At 41.0% G+C, this 18,592-nt stretch overlaps 1 protein-coding gene across 7 annotated transcripts in view; it reads right to left on the reverse strand.

The window, feature by feature from the left end:
* The window catches only part of LOC129868487 (misshapen-like kinase 1), a 94,675-nt gene extending 76,120 nt beyond the window's left edge, over positions 1 to 18,555 (reverse strand). For 5 of the 7 annotated variants that reach the window (XM_055942513.1, XM_055942508.1, XM_055942510.1 and 2 more), the window contains exons 1-2: positions 17,398 to 18,554; positions 1,069 to 1,134 (exon numbers count right to left, since the gene is read on the reverse strand). In XM_055942513.1, the coding sequence (XP_055798488.1) occupies positions 1,069 to 1,134; positions 17,398 to 17,454 (123 nt within the window). In that variant the 5' untranslated portion in view covers positions 17,455 to 18,554. Of the gene's footprint in view, positions 1 to 1,068; positions 1,135 to 16,808; positions 17,367 to 17,397 lie in introns of those variants that run through there. The other 2 variants (XM_055942511.1, XM_055942512.1) reach the window with 2 other exon arrangements.
* Positions 18,556 to 18,592: the final 37 nt, after the last annotated feature.

Raw genomic sequence — 18,592 nt, forward strand, 5'->3', positions numbered from 1 at the left:
ATGCAATTTTGTGTGTACCCAATAGTATTTTTGGGGGGTAAATATTGTGAAACACCATCATTACACTATTACTGTAGGTATATTAAGGACATTTTCTGAAGTTACAATGCAAAAATATGACATATAGCTCCTTTAGTCAAAAATGTATGCTCTTAACCCTGGGCAATGGGCCTGGGATGCTCATAGGGATATTGGTTTTCACAGTACTCCAACAATTATACAAATTTTACTTAATACTTATTGTATTCCCCTTAATGTTTTTTTTCTTTTTTTTTAAACATAAATGCACTGTAATTCAAGCTTCAAAATTGCCTCATTTTTTCTCTCTCCCTCAAAATATATCAAATTGCAGGATTTTAACCAGAAAGAAGCAACAACAAAAACTCTGCTCCATGACAAAATGTGTAGAATTGCAGAAAATTAGCTTGAAAACAGCAAAATACAATTTTCGAAAATGTTCCTAAAAAAAGTTCCTTCCAAGGGCCCGAGACTTGGTTCCTCCGGTCATGCCCTGCCAAAGTCATAGTAGAACTTCTTGTATGCTATTTTTATCTCACTCGAGTTGTATTATGATTATGAGGGGGTCAATGATTAATTTGCTATCACAAAAGGGGTTCCAGGTCCCAAAAAGTTTGAGAACCCCTGTCTCAACTGGTCAATCAATCAAAACAAGAAGCTGAAGGCTAGTAACAGCAGATGTCAGCTCTAAAAATACATCCTAACTTTGAGCAAAAATTCTCAAATAGTTAAAGGAACTCTGCCCTGGTTTAATCTGTTTTGAGAGTGATTATACTGTACGTTTCACCACATCATTTTCTCTTCAGCTCTACTTTTTAGTTCTCTCCATCTTCTCATTACTACTACCAGTCTTCTCAGGTCCTCAGACTGACAGCCTCAGCGTGGTCCAACACAGCTGCATTAATCCTAATCTCAGACTTACTACCACAACGAGGGTTTGATAAGGGGAGACACTCAAACAGCCTCAATATAAGCTTAAAATCGGCGGTTCAGTGTCTCTCACCTACGCTGGATCGCTGATCCAAGCCCCATCTATACGTCTTGTCTTACCTTGTACACCTGTCCATAGGTCCCATTGCCAACGACCTCCACCAGCTCAAAGATCCCTGCTGGGTCCTGAGAAAAAGATGGACAGATTCACTAAGATTGTCAGAGAGAGACACACCAGACCACCAGGCCAGATGGACTGAGAGACAAGATGACGAGACAGACATGGTGAGCACATGGAGTGCCTTCAGAAAGTATTCATACACCTCTACTTTTTCAAAATGTTGTTGTGATACAGCCTGAATTTAAAATGGATTCAATTGCGATTTGTCACTGGCCCACACACACACAAAGTAATACTGCAAAAAACATGTCAAAGCAATGCACTTTTTGTCCTGAATACAAAGTGTTATGTTTGTGGCAAATCCAATACAACACAGTTTTGATGTAAATCTAAGGCAAGATTTGAAAATAGTCGTCTAGGAATGATCAACAACCAATTTGACAGAGCTTGAATAATTTTTTTAATAATAAAAATGGCCAAATGTTGCACAATCCAGGTGTGAAAAGCTCTTAGAGACTTACCCAGAAAGACTCACAGCTGCAATCGCTGTCAAAGGTGCTTCTACAAAGTATTGACCCAGAGGTGTGAATATTTACATAAATTAGATATTTTTGCATTAACATTTTCAATAGATTTGCAAAAATATCTAAAAACATTTTCATTTTGTCATTATGGGGTGTGTAGATGTGCGAGAGAAAAAATATATATTTAATAAAATAGATTCCAGCTGTAATAGAACAAAATGTGGAATAAGTAAAGCGGTATCAAATCAAATATTATTGGTCACATACACATGGTTCGCAGATGTTATTGCGAGTGTAGCGAAATGTTTGTGCATCTAGTTCCGACAGTGCAGCAATATCTAACGTAATCTAACAATTCCACAACTACATAATACACACAAATCTAAGTAAAGGATTTTAATATTAACATATAAATATATGGATGAGCAATGACAGATCGGCACAGGCAAGATGCAATAGATGGTATAAAGTACAGTATACACACATGAGATGAGTAATGCAAGATATGTAAACATTATTAAAGTGACTAGTGATCCATTTATTAAAGTGGCCAATAATTTCAAGTCTGTATGTGTTAGTGATGGCTGTTTAACAGTCTGATGGCCTTGAGATAGAAGCTGTTTTTCAGTCTCTCGGACCCAGCTTTGATGTACCTGTATTGACCTCGCCTTCTGGGTGGTAGCGGGGTGAACAAGCAATAGCTCGGGTGGTTGTTGTCATTGATGATCTTTTTGGCCTTCCTGTGACATCGGGTGCTGTAGGTGTCCTGGAGGGCAGGTAGTTTGCCTCGCGGTTGTGGGTGGTGCAGTTGCCGTACCAGGCGGTGATACAGCCCGACAGGATGCTCTCAATTGTGCATCTGTAAAAGTTTGTGAGGGTTTTAGGTGACAAGCCATATTTCTTCAGCCTCATGAGGGAAGAGGCGCTGTTGTGCCTTCTTCACCATATGGTCTCTGTGGGTGGACCATTTCAGTTTGTCCGTGATGTGTACGCAGATGAAGTCAAAACTTTCCACCTTCTCCACTGCTGTCCCGTTGATGTGGATAGGGGGGTGCTCCCTCTGCTGTTTCCTGAAGTCCACGATCATCTCCTTTGTTTTGTTGACATTGAGTGAGAGGTTGTTTTGCTGACACCACACTCCGAGTGCCCTTACCTTCTCCCTGTAGGCTGTCTCATCGTTGTTGACAATCAAGCCTACTACTGTTGTGTCATCTGCAAACTTGATGATTGAGTTGGAGGCGTGCATGGCCACGCAGTCATGGGTGAACAGGGAGTACAAAAGGGAGCTGAGCACACACCCTTGTGGGGCCCCAGTGTTGAGGATCAGCGAAGTGGAGATGTTTCCTACCTTCACCACCTGGGGGCGGCCCGTCAGGAAGTGCAGGACCTAATTGCACAGGGCGGGGTTGAGACCCAGGGCCTCTAGCTTAATGATGAGCTTGGAGGGTACTATGGTGTTGAATGCTGAGCTATTGTCAATGAACAGCATTCTTACATAGGTATTCCTCTTGTCCAGAAGGGATAGGGCAGTGTGCAGTGTTATGGCAATTGCATCGTCTGTGGATCTATTGGGGCGGTAAGCAAATTGAAGTGGGTCTATGGTGACAGGTAAGGTGGAGGTGATATGATCCTTGACTAGCTTCTCAAAGCACTTCATGATGACATGAGTGAGTGCTACGGGGTATGAATACTTTGAAGGCACTGTAGGCCTTGACCCCACAAATAAGGAGGCCAGAGAGATAGAGATGTTTTGAGCCACATAAAAGCTCTAGACATCATCCATCCACCACTTGCGTTATAGGGAAGGGAGTAATTGACTTCACTATTTTTTCCCTCACCATAAGATAAAAACCACAGGTGACATTCATTATGGCTACTTCAAACTAAATATTAAAATCAGTCATCGCATTTTTCTCTGAAAAAATTAAAAAGAAAAAAAAGGGGGACACCCAGTTCCACTTTCACAGTGTGATTCAATATGGTCTGTGTAGGATCTTTGGACGGTGGACTTGCTGCTTTAGGTTGGAAATGTACAGGGTGACCATCCTGCTTTCATATTGTTTCAATAATGGGTCTGTCAATTCCTGACTTTTTCCAGTGTTTGTCTTTAACAGAGATAAATCATACAAGGAGAGGTGAGAGAGAGGTGTACAAGAGAATGAGGCATACATACATAGATGTGAGCATTAGGGCTAGGGGTTTGAAAGAAAAATATGAAATAAACAGTGGGAATGACAAACGGTCCAATTAGTGCATCCATGCTGTGTGTAAGAGGAGCACTAGGAGCAGGATCAACAGACTGACAAAAGGGTTGGAGTAAAAGCTCTTGAGTACAAGTGTTCAAAATAGGGGAAATGAATGAAATGACAGGGGACGATGGAATAGAGGAGGCTAATGCAATCATCCAGAGGGAGGAGAGATGGCAGCATCGCCCACGTCCAATGCAGTGAGAAGAGAGGGAAGAAATAAAGAGATTGAGGGGGAGGGTGGAGCTGTATTAAAGCTAAGGAGTGCGGAGGGCTGTACCAGCAACAAACTGTCAACACTGATCACAGACAGAGCATGAGAGCAACACACTGTGGACCAACTGGTAACTTCACTTCCGTCAACTTAACTTGGGTGCAGAAGTGCAAACTCTATCCATTGACAATACTGTTGGATCTTTGTGTGTGTCAGAAGACTCCCTTGATGTCTGTGTACTTACCTAGAGAAAACCAGATCTGACAATTTGAATATTCCTCTCTCCCTGGACAAGTAAGTATATCACAATCACAAATAATTAGGTCTTTAGACTTACACTACCATCAAAAACATCAAATAATGAAAAACAACAACGGTATCTGTAAGGGGGCGATTCAATGTGTGTTGACACTTGTCAGACCACCTGACATTTTCTGGTGTGGGGTCTCATGAAGAATTTAGCCTATTCTACTAACTACACCACTAGAATCTGAGTCTTCTACATAAAGAGAAGTCCTAGTCATGCACTATTACTAGCCTACTGTAGGTTCTACTTGTAAGCTATGTGAATGTGTGTGTGTGTGTGTGTGTGTGTGTGTGTGTGTGTGTGTGTGTGTGTGTGTGTGTGTGTGTGTGGATGTGCAGCAGGCAGAGTGGGTGTTATAAGGACAGCTATCAAACAATAAGCTCAAGTGAATCATCCCTCTCAGAGCCCTCTCTCAAAATGGAGAATTAAATAGCATTGCCTGGAGAGGTCTGGTCTGTAACTCGTTGTACTGAAATTGCTAGAGTGTGTTGGTGAGAGATATTAAAATCTCCCTTTATCAAACTATACTCCACCCTGTTAGATGCTCCTTAGTCTTTGTTTGACTATATACTGACACCCAGATCATGGTATTAGAATGGCCAACCTCAAATGATGGCCCACATTACAAATTAATCTCATTTTACAGATACCTTAAAAGGTATCTGGTCCCGGAAAGTCAGCGACCGAGGATCTGGATTTGTTTATCTTCTAATTTTAAAAGCCATTGGATCTTTGTGTTTTAAAAAGTCTAATAAATCCATGTAATATAGCCTACACCTTCACAATAAATCCATAATGTATTTTAGACAGGTCTAAAGAAACATGATAAGAAAATGTAGTCTATTTCAGAAGAAAAGAATAGCATATTCTGAGTTGTCCTTATGTCAGGTCCTGATCTAGCTATGCCATATGGCTGTGTGCTACACTAAGCAGACAAGATTTGCTTAGAATTCCATGGATTGTTTTATATTATTTTATAGTATGAAGAATACAATTGAACAAAGCTGAATAAAATAGAAAGGATATTTTCTCCAAATGACTTGAGGGAGAGCGGCTATTCTGTGTTGAGGTTAACAAAGAAATAGGTACCCTATATGCTTAATTTCAAGTTATCAATGTAACTTCAGTTATACAAATGTTGGGCTATATCATTTTGATTTGTAATACATTGTAAGGCAGCATGATGCGACTAATGAGGATTTGAAAAAAGTTGCATGAAAGGCATGAGCTCTGCTTTGATATTTTTACACAGGCTGTACACATTTCATCAGTCTCTCATTCCCAATTTGACAAGCACTTGATAATGCCTTGAATTTCCAGGCGGCATCCCCTTTGTGTGGCCGTAATGCCCACAAAAAAACATCCATGCCTTTTGCGGCTAGTGGCCGTTGTGCCCTTGGGCTAAATATAATAATTATAGCATACAGCACCCACTTCTCTGTATGCGCCGAAGCACCTCTCACTCACATGGCTCTTCATCACGTGATCGGGTCTCTCTCACAGGCTACAAGTGAAGCAAGACACATCGGCGACGCAGCTGCGCACGTCCTTATCCAATTCCGAGGTGCATATTGAAGATATTGGAAGAACTGTCCACATTTACTTTTTCAGCCAACAAGATGAGTCGGCCTAACGAACAGAAAAAGCACTAAGATCCCCATAGTACAAAAGTTGACCTTTCTATTCTGTGTGAGAAAGAAACATTCCAAACATAGTCTGGGACAGTTGTGGGATGCGATAAATCCCAAATTAATACATCCACTAGCATCCCCAAAAATGTTTGACGCAATGTTGATAACCTAATAGTTTATTTCTTCACATTATAAGCACAGCAATTTGCACAAATGTTCCATTAGCGGGAAAACACGATTATCAAAAGTGACCGCAAATGTGATTATGCATGTAATGCTTTTATTATGAAGGTGCATTTTTAATGGTGAAAATGACCTTCCACAAACTTGAAACTCACTCGCTGCTTATGTATGCCAGTTAGGCTCTACACCCCTTGTAAAGCGGATGAATGTGCTTAATTTTAAAAAGTTATTTGCCATCTTTAGTTGTGATACAAACCTTATCAAAACATATAGGCCTATGGACTAGGCTACATGAGGTGCGCGACATGATTCGAAAAAGTCGCACAAAAAAAGGCATTGTTTCTTGCCTTACGCGGGGCATCATTCACAGGTGATTATGTATAATTCACAAGTGATAAGCTAATATTGTTACCCATCAGACTATTCTTGATTTAATCGTGTCTTTACATATACTAAATAATGTCTGAAAATTGTTTTGATTTAGAATGGACCATTAATCATGCACCTGTCGTCTCGAAACAGGGGCAGGGGAAAAATGCACTAAATAAATAGCAAATGGAGGGCACTTTTCCCGTGGTTCATTTTCATGCCAGCCAAGTAGGCTATACTGCTGTTATAAAGAGAAGCAATGTGCTTAATATTAGGGAAGTTGAGAAATAAATATAATAGGCCTCATGCAATTGCATAGCCTATTGAAATGTTGCGCAACATGAGCTCATGGGGTCTCATTAAGTGTTTGATTAGATTTTCGATCACATTTGCATTGATGTCAGAGTGGTTAGAGAGACAATGGAGTGCTGAGTACCAAGCAGTTAGCACGTTTGGTAGGATACTAATGACCATCAGCAGCATCAGAGCTTGGAGAAGCCTAATTACCGTGACTAAACAGTCACGTGGAATTTGACTGCCTTCATGACTCGTAATAATAATAATAATAACAATAACACGGTCACCGTAACAGCCCTAGTCACCATCTCCAATTTGTTCCACCCCACTTTATTTTATTTAGAGTAGGATTGCAGCCTAAACGAGAAATACGTTTTTATATTATTGGTAGTAACCATCTGGATGTCACCGTGATACAGTCTACCCTGCTCAATGGGGGAGATTTTGCGCTGCAAGCCAACAACACGGGGCAGCGTATATTTCGCTCCTGCTTGCCGCAGTAAGGAGATGAAAGAAGCTAGATCAGGGGTCTCCAACAGGTTGATCGCAAGCTACCAGCAGCTCACCAAACAATTCTGAAAGTGCATATATTTTTCACCTGTTTCACCAAATACTATCAAACAAATCTCAATTATCAGACAGCTCAAGCTCTATCCAATCAAATCCACATTATCCCACCCTTAGCCAGAATTCAATTGAAAAGCACAATATCTGCCAAAAAGTTCCATCAATATTGCCCATGTATGTCCAGTACCAGTCAAATGTTTGGACACCCCTACTCATTCAAGGGTTTTTGTTTTGACTATTTTCTACATTGAAGAATAATAGTGAAGACATCAAAACTTTGAAATAACACAAATGGAACCATGTAGTAAGCAAAAAAGTGTTAAACAAATCAAAATAGATTTGAGATTCTTCAAAGTAGCCACCCTTTGCCTTGATGGCAGCTTTGTACACTCTTGACATTCTCTCAACCAGCTTCATCAGGTAGTCACCTGGAATGCATTTCAATTAACAGGAGTGCCTTGTTAAAAGTTAATTTGTGGAATTTTTTTCCTTCTTAATAAGTTTGAGCCAATCAGTTGTGTTGTGACAAGGTAGGGGTGGTATACAGAAGATAGCCTATTTGGTAAAAGACCAAGTCCATATTATGGCAAGAACAGCTCAAATAAGCAGAGAAACAACAGTTCATCATTACTTCAAGACATGGAAGTCAGATAATCCGAACATTTTCAAGACCTTTGAAAGTTTCTTCAAGTACAGTCGCAAAAACCATCAAGCGCTATGATGAAACTGGCTCTCATGAGGACTGCCACAGAAAAGGAAGACCCAGAGTTAGCTCTGCTGCAGAGGATACGTTCATTAGAGTTAACTGCACCTCAGAATGCAGCCCAAATGCTTCACAGAGTTCAAGTAACAGACATCACAACATCAACTGTTCAGAGGAGACTGTGTGAGTCAGGCCTTCATGGTAGAATTGCTGCAAAGAAACCACTACTAAAGGACACCAATAAGAAGAAGAGACTTGCTTGGGCCAAGAAACACGAGCAACAAACATTAGACCGGTAGAAATCTGTCCTTTGGTCTGATTACTCAAAATTTTTGATTTTTGGTTCTAACCGCCATGTCTTTGTGAGATGCAGAGCAGTTGAACGGATTATCTCTGCATGTGTGGTTCCCATCGTGAAGCATGGAGTAGGAGGTGTGATGGTTTTATTTTTATTTAACCTTTATTTTACTTGGCAAGTCAATTAAGAACAGATTCTTATTTACATAATGGCCTAGCCCGGCCAAACCCTAACCGGAAGATGCTGGGCCAATTGTGAGCCGCCCTATGGGACTTCCAATACGGCCGGATTTGAAACAGCCTGGAATCGAAACAGGGTCTGTAGTGGTGACGCCTCTAGCACTCAGATGCAGTTCTTTAGACCGTTGCGCCACTCAAGGTGCATTGCTGGTGACACTGTCGGTTACTTATATAGAATTCAAGGCACACTTAACCAGCATGGCTACCACAGCATTCTGCAGCGATACGCCATCCCATCTGGTTTGCGCTTAGTGGGACCATCATTTGTTTTTCAACAGGACAATAACCCAACACACCTCCAGGCTGTGTAAGGGCTATTTGACCAAGAAGGAGATCGATGGAGTGCTGCATCAGATAACCAGGCCTCCACAATCACCCGACCTCAACCCAAATGAGATGGCTTGGGATGAGTTTGATCGAATGAAGGAAAAGCAGCCAATAAGTGCTCAGCATATGTGGGAACTCCTTCAAGACGGTTGCAAAAGCATTACAGGTGACTACCTCATGAAGCTGGTTGAGAGAATGCCAAGCTGTCAAAGGCAAAGGGTGGCTACTTTGAAGAATCTGAATATATTTCGATTTTTTAAACACTTTTTTGGTTACTACATGATTCCATGTGTGTTAGTTCATGGCTTTGATATTGTCACTATTAAATCTACAATGCAGAAAAAAGTAAAAAATAAAGAAAACCCCTTGAATGAGTAGGTGTGTCTAAACTTTCAACCGGTACGTGGTACTTTTATATAAAGCAATCACATTATAATAAATTACCAAACATAAGCTCTTTAACCCCACCCCTTAGCCATTCTCAGCCCATCCCACCTATCACCATAGACCACCCTCATTTGGTTTCCATGTGCAATATATTTTTTAAATTGTGCTATTTTACTTACATTTTGAACCATTCTAATCGTATAGTACCAACAGATTGTGTGCTTAAGATGAAAACCTTTCCTACGAGTATTATTATATTATTTAGTGGCTGATGGCTTCCCAAATCGCCCCACATCAATAAATTGGTTATAACAAACTCTAAATGTGACAGTCAAATGGATGCAGAGGACATGACAAATAAACTCGAAAAAGGGGAATATTTACAGGTTGCTCAGGAGGTAAAGGGAAAGTCAGATGTGTGGAATAAATGTGACTAGTTGTGGAAAATACTGGAGATCAAGAAAAATAAGGTAAGGAGCATGCGCTGTGTGCATATTGTGTGTGTCAAACAGGTGCTGTATAGATTTCAAAATGATCAGAAAAATTATATCGTACAATGTAAACAATAAATAAAGTATAAGCATACCAGAGAGTCTGTTGTAACTTTTTTTTGTTAAGCCTTTATTACAGCAGTCTAATTACAACAGTCGCATTCATTCGTGAATGCAATTTTCTAAATGGAACAGTTTATTCTTGTTTAAGCTAATTATTCTAGGCTTGCTTTATTTTAAAAACTAAAACGCTTGATTGCATTTCAAATCATGAATGACTCATAATGAATGACTCACATTATGTCATCACATAATGTGTGATGACATTAATGAATGAATGAATGATTGATACAGTAGCCTATAGAAGTATTGAAATAAAGGCCTAAGTAAGCTATGGTATTAAGGACTCAACAGGATCCGCTCTTAGGCCTACAGCTTAATGGTGGTTATACAAGGCTTCTATACTAAGCCTACTAATGATAATGACATTAATAATGAGAAAAATTAAAATTGCGTTATTATTATAAATATAATATTTGACAATTTGGAAGTCTAAACACTAAATAAATTATAAATATTACCAGAGCCTGTTCTAATGGAGAAAAAAAAGTGTCAAGCCTTTATTACAGCAAAGCAAAAATTTAAAACAGACAAATTTTTAAAAATTGTTTACTTGATATGTCATTGCGTGAGGCTTGGTGTTCACGGAATCAGTAGGCTATTAAACACTCAAACAGGCAACAGATGCAGGTTCAGTCTTATTTCTGTAGATATATTGAAAGGCAGGCACATTTAAAAGTTAGGCTATGGATTATAGACCTAATTAAGTTTGGGTTTCCTCGCTTCTCACTTTTCTTAGACAATAAGTCAAGGGCTGTGTTCTCATCTCATTCTGCTGCTGCCTCCCCTGCATTGTTCTCAACACCAATATGCTGGTTAACTTTGTTATTATGCACAAAGCAACATGCTCTAGGAAAAGGCGCCAATTCAACAGCGCACTGATGTATTTCAGAACCGTGGAGAGTAGAGGTTGACCGATTAATCGGCATGGCCGATTAATTAGAGATTATTTCAAGTTTTCATAACAGTCGGTAATCTGCATTTTTGGATGCCGATTATATTGCAATCCACGAGGAGACTGCGTGGCAGGCTGACCATCTGTTCCACAAGTGCAGCAAGGAGCCAAGGTAAATTGCTAGCTAGCATTAAACTTATCTTATAAAAACAATCAATCTTAACATAATCACTAATTAACTACACATGGTTGATGATATTACTAGATTAACTAGCTTGTTCTGCGTTGCATATAATCGATGTGGTGCCTGTTAATTTATCATCGAATCACAGCCTACTTTGCCAAATGGGTGATGATTTAACAAAAGCACATTCGCGTCATATGCAGCAGTTTGGACCGCCTGGCTCGTTGCGAACTGTGTGAAGACCATTTCTTCCTAACAAAGACCGTAATTAATTTGCCAACATTTTACATAATTATGTAATAGCAATATTTAGACTTAGGGTTGCCACCTGTTTGATAAAATACGGAACGGTCTCGTACTTCACTGAAAGAATAAATGTTTTGTTTTCGAAATGATAGTTTCCGGGTTTGACCATATTAATGACCTAACGCTCGTATTTCTGTGTTCATTATATTATAATTAAGTCTATGATTTGATATTTTATAGAGCAGTCTGACTGAGCAGTGGTAGGCAGCAGCAGGCTCGTAAGTATTCATTCAAACAGCACTTTCCTGCGTTTGCCAGCAGCTCTTCACAATGCTTGAAGCACAGCTCTGTTTATGACTTCAAACCTATCAACTCCCGAGATTAGGCTGGCAATAATATAGTGCCTATAAGAACATCCAATAGTCAAAGGTAAATGAAATACAAATGGTATAGAGAGATAAGTCCTTAATTCCTATAGTAACTACAACCTAAAACTTCTTAACTGGGAATATTGAAGACTCATGTTAAAAGGAACCACCAGCTTTCATGTGTTCTCATGTTCTGAGCAAGGAACTTAAACGTTAGCTTTTTTACATGGCACATATTCTACTTTTACTTTCTCCAACACTGTGTTTTTGCATTATTTAAACCAAATTGAACATGTTTCATTATTTATTTGAGACTAAATAGATTTTATTTATGTATTAAATTAAGTTAAAATAAGTGTTCATTCAGTATCGTTGTAATTGTCATTATTACAAATATATATATAAAAATTCTATGTCTTAGGTCAGTTAGGATCACCACTTTATTTTAAGAATGTGAAATGTCAGAATAATAGTAGAGAGAATGATTTATTTCAGCTTTAATTTCTTTCATCTCATTACCAGTGGGTCAGAAGTTTAAATACACTCAATTAGTATTTGGTAGCATTGCCTTTAAATTGTTGAACTTGGGTCAAACGATAGGGTAGCCTCCACAAGCTTCCCACAATAATTTGAGCGAATTTTGGCCCATTCCTCCTGACAGAGCTAGTGTAGCTGAGTCAGGCTTGTAGGCTTCCTTGCTTGCGCACGCTTTTTCAGTTCTGCCCACAAATTTTCTATAGGATTGATGTCAGGGCTTTGTGATGGCCACTCCAATACGTTGACTTTGTTGTCCTTAAGCCATTTTGCCACAACTTTGGAAGTATGCTTGGGATCATTGTCCATTTGGAAGACCCATTTGCGGCCAAGCATTAACTTCCTGACAAATAACCTTACACTCAATGTCAACAAAACAAAGGAGATGATCGTGGACTTCAGGAAAACAGCAGAGGGAGCAGCCCCCTATCCACATCGACGGGACAGTAGTGGAGAAGGTGGAAAGTTAAGTTCCTCGGCGTACACATCACGGACAAACTGAAATGGTCCACCCACACAGACAGCGTGGTGAAGAAGGCGCAGCAGCGCCTCTTCAACCTCAGGAGGCTGAAGAAATTTGGCTTGTCACCTAAAACACTCAAACTTTTACAGATGCACAATCGAGAGCATCCTGTCCGGCTGTATCACCGCCTGGTACGGCAACTGCTCCGCCCACAACCGTAAGAATCTCCAGAGGGTAGTGAGGTCTGCACAACGCATCACTGGGGGCAAACTACCTGCCCTCCAGGACATCTACACCACCCGATGTCACAGGAAGGCCAAAAAGATCATCAAGGACAACAACCACCCGAGCCACTGCCTGTTCACCCCGCTATCATCCAGAAGGCGAGGTCAGTACAGGTGCATCAAAGCTGGGACCGAGAGACTGAAAAACAGCTTCTATCTCAAGGCCATCAGACTGTTAAACAGCCATCACTAACATTGAGTGGCTGCTGCCAACATAGACTCTTACAGCCACTTTAATGATTAAAAATAGGATGTAATAAATGTATCACTAGCCACTTTAAACAATGCCACTTATATAATGTTTACATACACTACATTACTCATCTCATATGTATATACTGTACTCTACCATCTACTGCATCTGGCCTATGCCGTTTGGCCATCGCTCATCCATATATTTTTATGTACATATTCTTATTCATTCCTTCACACTTGTGTGTATAAGGTAGTTGTTGTGTAATTGTTAGATTACTTGTTAGATATTACTGCATGGTCGGAACTAGAAGCACAAGCATTTCGCTACACTCGCATTAACATCTGCTGACCATGTGTATGTGACAAATAAAATTTGATGTCTTGATGTTGCTTCAATACATCCACATAATTTACCTTCATGATGCCATCTATTTTGTGAAGTGCACCAGTCCCTGCTGCAGCAAAGCACCCCCACAACATGATGCTGCCACCCCTGTGCTTCACGGTTGGGATGGTGTTCTTCAGCTTGCAAGCGTCACCCTTTTTCCGCCAAACATAACAATGGTCATTGTGCTCAAAAAGTTATATTTTTGTTTCATCAGACCAGAGGACATTTCTCCAAAAAGTACGATCATTGTCCCCATGTGCAGTTGCAAACCATAGTCTGGCTTTTTTTAATGGCGGTTTTGGAGCAGTGGCTTCTTCCTTGCTGAGCAGCCTTTCAGGTTGTCGATATAGGACTTGTTTTACTGTTGATATAGATACTTCTGTACCTGTTTCCTCCAGCATCATCACAAGGTCCTTTGCTGTTGTTCTGGGATTGATTTGCACTTTTCGCACCAAAGTACGTTCATCTCTAGGAGACAGAATGCGTCTCCTTCCTGAGCGGTATGAACGTTTGTTTGTACAGATGAACGTGGTACCTTCAGGCGTTTGGACATTGCTCCCAAGGATGAACCAGACCTGTGGAGGTCTACAACTTTTTTTCTGAGGTCTTGGCTGATTTCTTTTGATTTTCCCATGATGTCAAGCAAAGAGGCACTGAGTTTGAAGGTAGGCCTTGAAATACATCCACAGGTATTGATGTCAATTAGCCTATCAGAAGCTTCTAAAGCCATGACATCATTTTCTGGAATTTTCCAAGCTGTTTAAAAGGCACAGTCAGCTTAGTGTATGTAAACTTCTGATCACTGGAATTGTGATAGATTTTTTCACTTATAATTCACTCTGTCTAAACAATTGTTGGAAAAATACTTGTGTCATGCACAAAGTAGATGTCCTAACCGACTTGCCAAAACTGTAGTTTGTTCACAAGAAATTTGTGGAGTTGTTGAAAAACAAGTTTTAATGACTCCAACCTAAGTGTATGTAAACTTTGACTTCAAGTGTGTGTGTGTGTGGAGGCTGTGTGGAGGATATACACTGCTCAAAAAAATAAAGGGAACACTTAAACAACACAATGTAACTCCAAGTCAATCACACTTCTTTGAAATCAAACTGTCCACTTAGGAAGCAACACTGATTGACAATAAATTTCACATGCTGTTGTGCAAATGGAATAGACAAAAGGTGGAAATTATAGGCAATTAGCAAGACACCCCCAATAAAGGAGTGGTTCTGCAGGTGGTGACCACAGACCACTTCTCAGTTCCTATGCTTCCTGGCTGATGTTTTGGACACTTTTGAATGCTGGCGGTGCTTTCACTCTAGTGGTAGCATGAGACGGAGTCTACAACCCACACAAGTGGCTCAGGTAGTGCAGCTCATCCAGGATGGCACATCAATGCGAGCTGTGGCAAGAAGGTTTGCTGTGTCTGTCAGCGTAGTGTCCAGAGCATGGAGGCGCTACCAGGAGACAGGCCAGTACATCAGGAGACGTGGAGGAGGCCGTAGGCCCTTTATTTTTTTGAGCAGTGTATATATATGCGCATCTGCTTTTTTTGATCCTCCAATAATCGGTCGACCTCTAGTGGAGAGCGACCGCTATCCAACGAGGCAGAACACGCAATTGTTATAAAATGATTTTTTTTATTAGCGTTGCACCATTGTTTTTATGAAATATAACCATATACAATTTCAGTAGCACGTCTTAGACTGATTGACAGTGCCATCCTCAAGGCCTCCACAATGGATCAGTCCACTCAGTGCGAATCAGACAGGGGTCTTGTACACGATATTATATATTTTTAAATGTTGCTACTGCTCGACTAAAGAAATCTTGGTCGACCAACAGCCTATTGACCAGGACTTAATTGAGTCAGCCAAATCCTTTTTATCCTTGTCAAACTTGGTGCAAAATCACACCCACGGGTAACCTAGCAACATTCAAAGCCACACTGATTGGTCATAGTTCTTAAGTTCCCTGTGAGGAAGTAAACGTGCCTGAGAGGAAGAAAGCGCAAAGGGGAGTTGAGTTTGTTTCGTGCCTGCCATACCACGAATTGTGGGAGACACGCAGTTTCCTGGCCTTGTTTGAAATCAGCGAAACGAAAAGCAAGCAAGTGACTCTGTAGATACAGTAGCTAACATTACATGATTGTCAGTAATTGTGAATCAATGGAGCTTGCTTTACCCATTCAGCTAGAGCTAGCTATGCAGCATCTCTTTTAGTTGCCAACTAGCACAAATGTTAATAAGCTAAGTCTCTCAATAGTCCTTTCTTTAACACTTACATAACCACACTAAGCTAATGCTAGACAACGCACACTACTAGACAGCATCCATGTGAGAGACAGACTCGGTCTCGACCTTTAAGTCTTTATTTAAGACTCAACTATTCAGTAGGTCCTATGATTGAGTGTAGTCTGGCACAGAGGTGAGAAGGTGAACGGAAAGGGGGTATCCGGGGGTATCGTCGGACGGGGCCACAGTGTCTCCCAACCCCTCCTGTCTCAGCCGCCAGTATCTACGCTGCAATAGTTTGTGTCGGGGGCTAGGGTCAGTCTTATGTCTGGTGTAATTCTCCTGTCTTATCTGGTGTCCTTAGTGAATTTAAGTATGCTCCCTCTAATTCTCTCTCTCCTTCCCCTCCCGGAGGACCTGAGCCCTAGTACTACCTGGTCTGATGGCACCTTGCTGTCCCCAGTCCACCTGGACATGCTGCTGCTCCAGTTTAAACTGTTCTGCCTGCGGCTATGGAACCCTGACCTGTTCACAGGACATGCTACCTTGTCCCGAACATGCTACCTTGTCCCGGACCGGCTTTTTTCTACTCTCTCTCTCTACTGCACCTGCTGTCTCAAACTCTGAATGCTCGGCTATGAAAAGCCAACTGACATTTATTCCTGAGGTGCTGACCTGTTGCACCCTCTACAACCACTGTGATTATTATTATTTGACCCTGCTGGTCATCTATGAACGTTTGAACATCTTGGCCATGTACTGTTATAATCTCAACCTGGCACAGCCAGAAGAGGACTGGCCACCCCTCAGAGCCTGGTTCCTCTCTAGGTTTCTTCCTAGGTTCCTGCATTCTAGGGAGTTTTTCCTAGCCACTGTGATTCTACATCTGCATTGCTTGCTGTTTTAGGCTGGGTTTCTGTATAGCACTTTGTGACATTGGCTGGTGTGAAAAGGGCTTTATAAATACATTTGATTGATTGATAACACTTGTCTGCCGAGCATTCAAATAACAAACATTAAATAAAAGTCTGCACAGCTTACCTACCTCCAAAAACAACGCAACTATCCGTGATGTTGATGCTATCCATCTGGTCAGTCAGACTGGCTGCAATCACTCACACAAAAAAATCTACATAGTTCAATGCAACTTCATATACAAATTCGGGAAAAGCAAGATAAGGCTGGAAATGTTTTGGTGGGGATTCTGTCTCTACTTCCTCCGTCTCTCGCGCGCCTTTACTTCGTCACAGTGATCAACCGAACTCTGACCAATCAGCGCTGCTTTAAATGTTGCTAGGTTTCTCGTGGGCGTGGTTTTACACCAAGTTTGGCGTGGACAGTTTTGGACGACTGACTGAACCAGTACGTCTCCACTCGACTCTCGCTGCGCGACAAACGTCATCAATTTAGGCGCTAGGCGTGTCTGTACAGCCTCTCCCTCAGCAAATACTAATACTGCTTGCTTGCTAATAAGATTATCGTCAGTCAAAGCTAAAACACGTTTTACACACAACTGGCCATTTAACCTAAATAGAACGTTTGCTAGATGGAAGCTCGTCAAAACTGAAAACTAGTCGTTGCAAGTTTCCAAAAATGACAATCATCAATGAAGCTTTGGCACGCGCTGTACTTACCCTCAAAGCTGCGAGGTCGATGTCATCCAAGCTTCGTGTGGGGGCGTTTTCGGACATACTGGCAAAAGTAGTAAATTAGTAAAAAAAAGTAGCAGCCGGTAGAAAATCCAGGTGGCCCAATGTTTAATTTAGCGGTGTCCTGCACTGTCAGGTCCCGCTCAGACAGATATGGGGGAACCTTATGAGACTCGACTTGCTAACATAAACAACCAGACGCAAAAACGGCAAGGCGAAATGCAGTTAGCTAGCAAGCTAGTCCCATTGCGTTAGAGACCCAATATTGTGCTGCACTCTATGCGTTCATTTTGGCAATATTAATACGTATATGTTGCATGACAATTCGAACGAAGTGGTCGTCTACATATACTTTGAATGTTTAACTACACGATACAATTATGTTTGTGAGATTAAACAAAAGTTAGAATAAGTAGCTAGCTAAGTTACCTGGCTAGGTAGTTAGCTGTTGGCTAAATAATAACAGCGCAATAATACGAAGGTGGTCTGCAGCAGAGCTGTTAACGGTATCTAGCTAGCTACCCACGCACAAATCAAAAATAAGATTTATTTTGAATAAGCTTGCATTCTAGCTGGCCGTAATTCGCGTCCTGCAGAGACTTAATGTTCCACAAATGACGTAGCAAGCAAATGGCGCGGTCAGTATATCATATGTAACCAGCTAGCTACGTCGAATGTCCGACATTCGATATCTGAACACAAACTTTCACTCCTTTCGCGTTGACACAGATCGCGCCTTGCACTGCCTGTACCGACGGTGAAAAAAAACAGTTTCTGTACGGATCCAATTGTACGAATGTGAGCTGGTTCGTACTTCTAAATATATACTTTAGTTAAGAGTATAGTTGATACCATCCAAGTAATTTCCCGACATATAGTCCATAAACTATTTCATCGCCATGTTTTGGTAACGTTAGCCCTGTTCGTCTGTGTGATCGGCTATGACGTCCCTTTACAGCAAGTGTGCATCTATACACACACAACACCCTTTCCTCTCTACTTTTTTTTTCTCTTCCCACTCCCTACTCTGAAGAGTGCTACGGTACTGCATCGTGGACAAATTACCTGAGAGATGATCAGTAAACATATACATACTACTGCAGCTGCCTTGGCCTGTAGGCTAGCCTAGTGTTTACCTGTCTGACTGGGACAATCACACATGGATTGACATGAGACTCAA

Source organism: Salvelinus fontinalis, chromosome 13 (genome assembly GCF_029448725.1).
Source record: "Salvelinus fontinalis isolate EN_2023a chromosome 13, ASM2944872v1, whole genome shotgun sequence".
In the NCBI taxonomy this organism is placed as follows: domain Eukaryota; kingdom Metazoa; phylum Chordata; class Actinopteri; order Salmoniformes; family Salmonidae; genus Salvelinus; species Salvelinus fontinalis.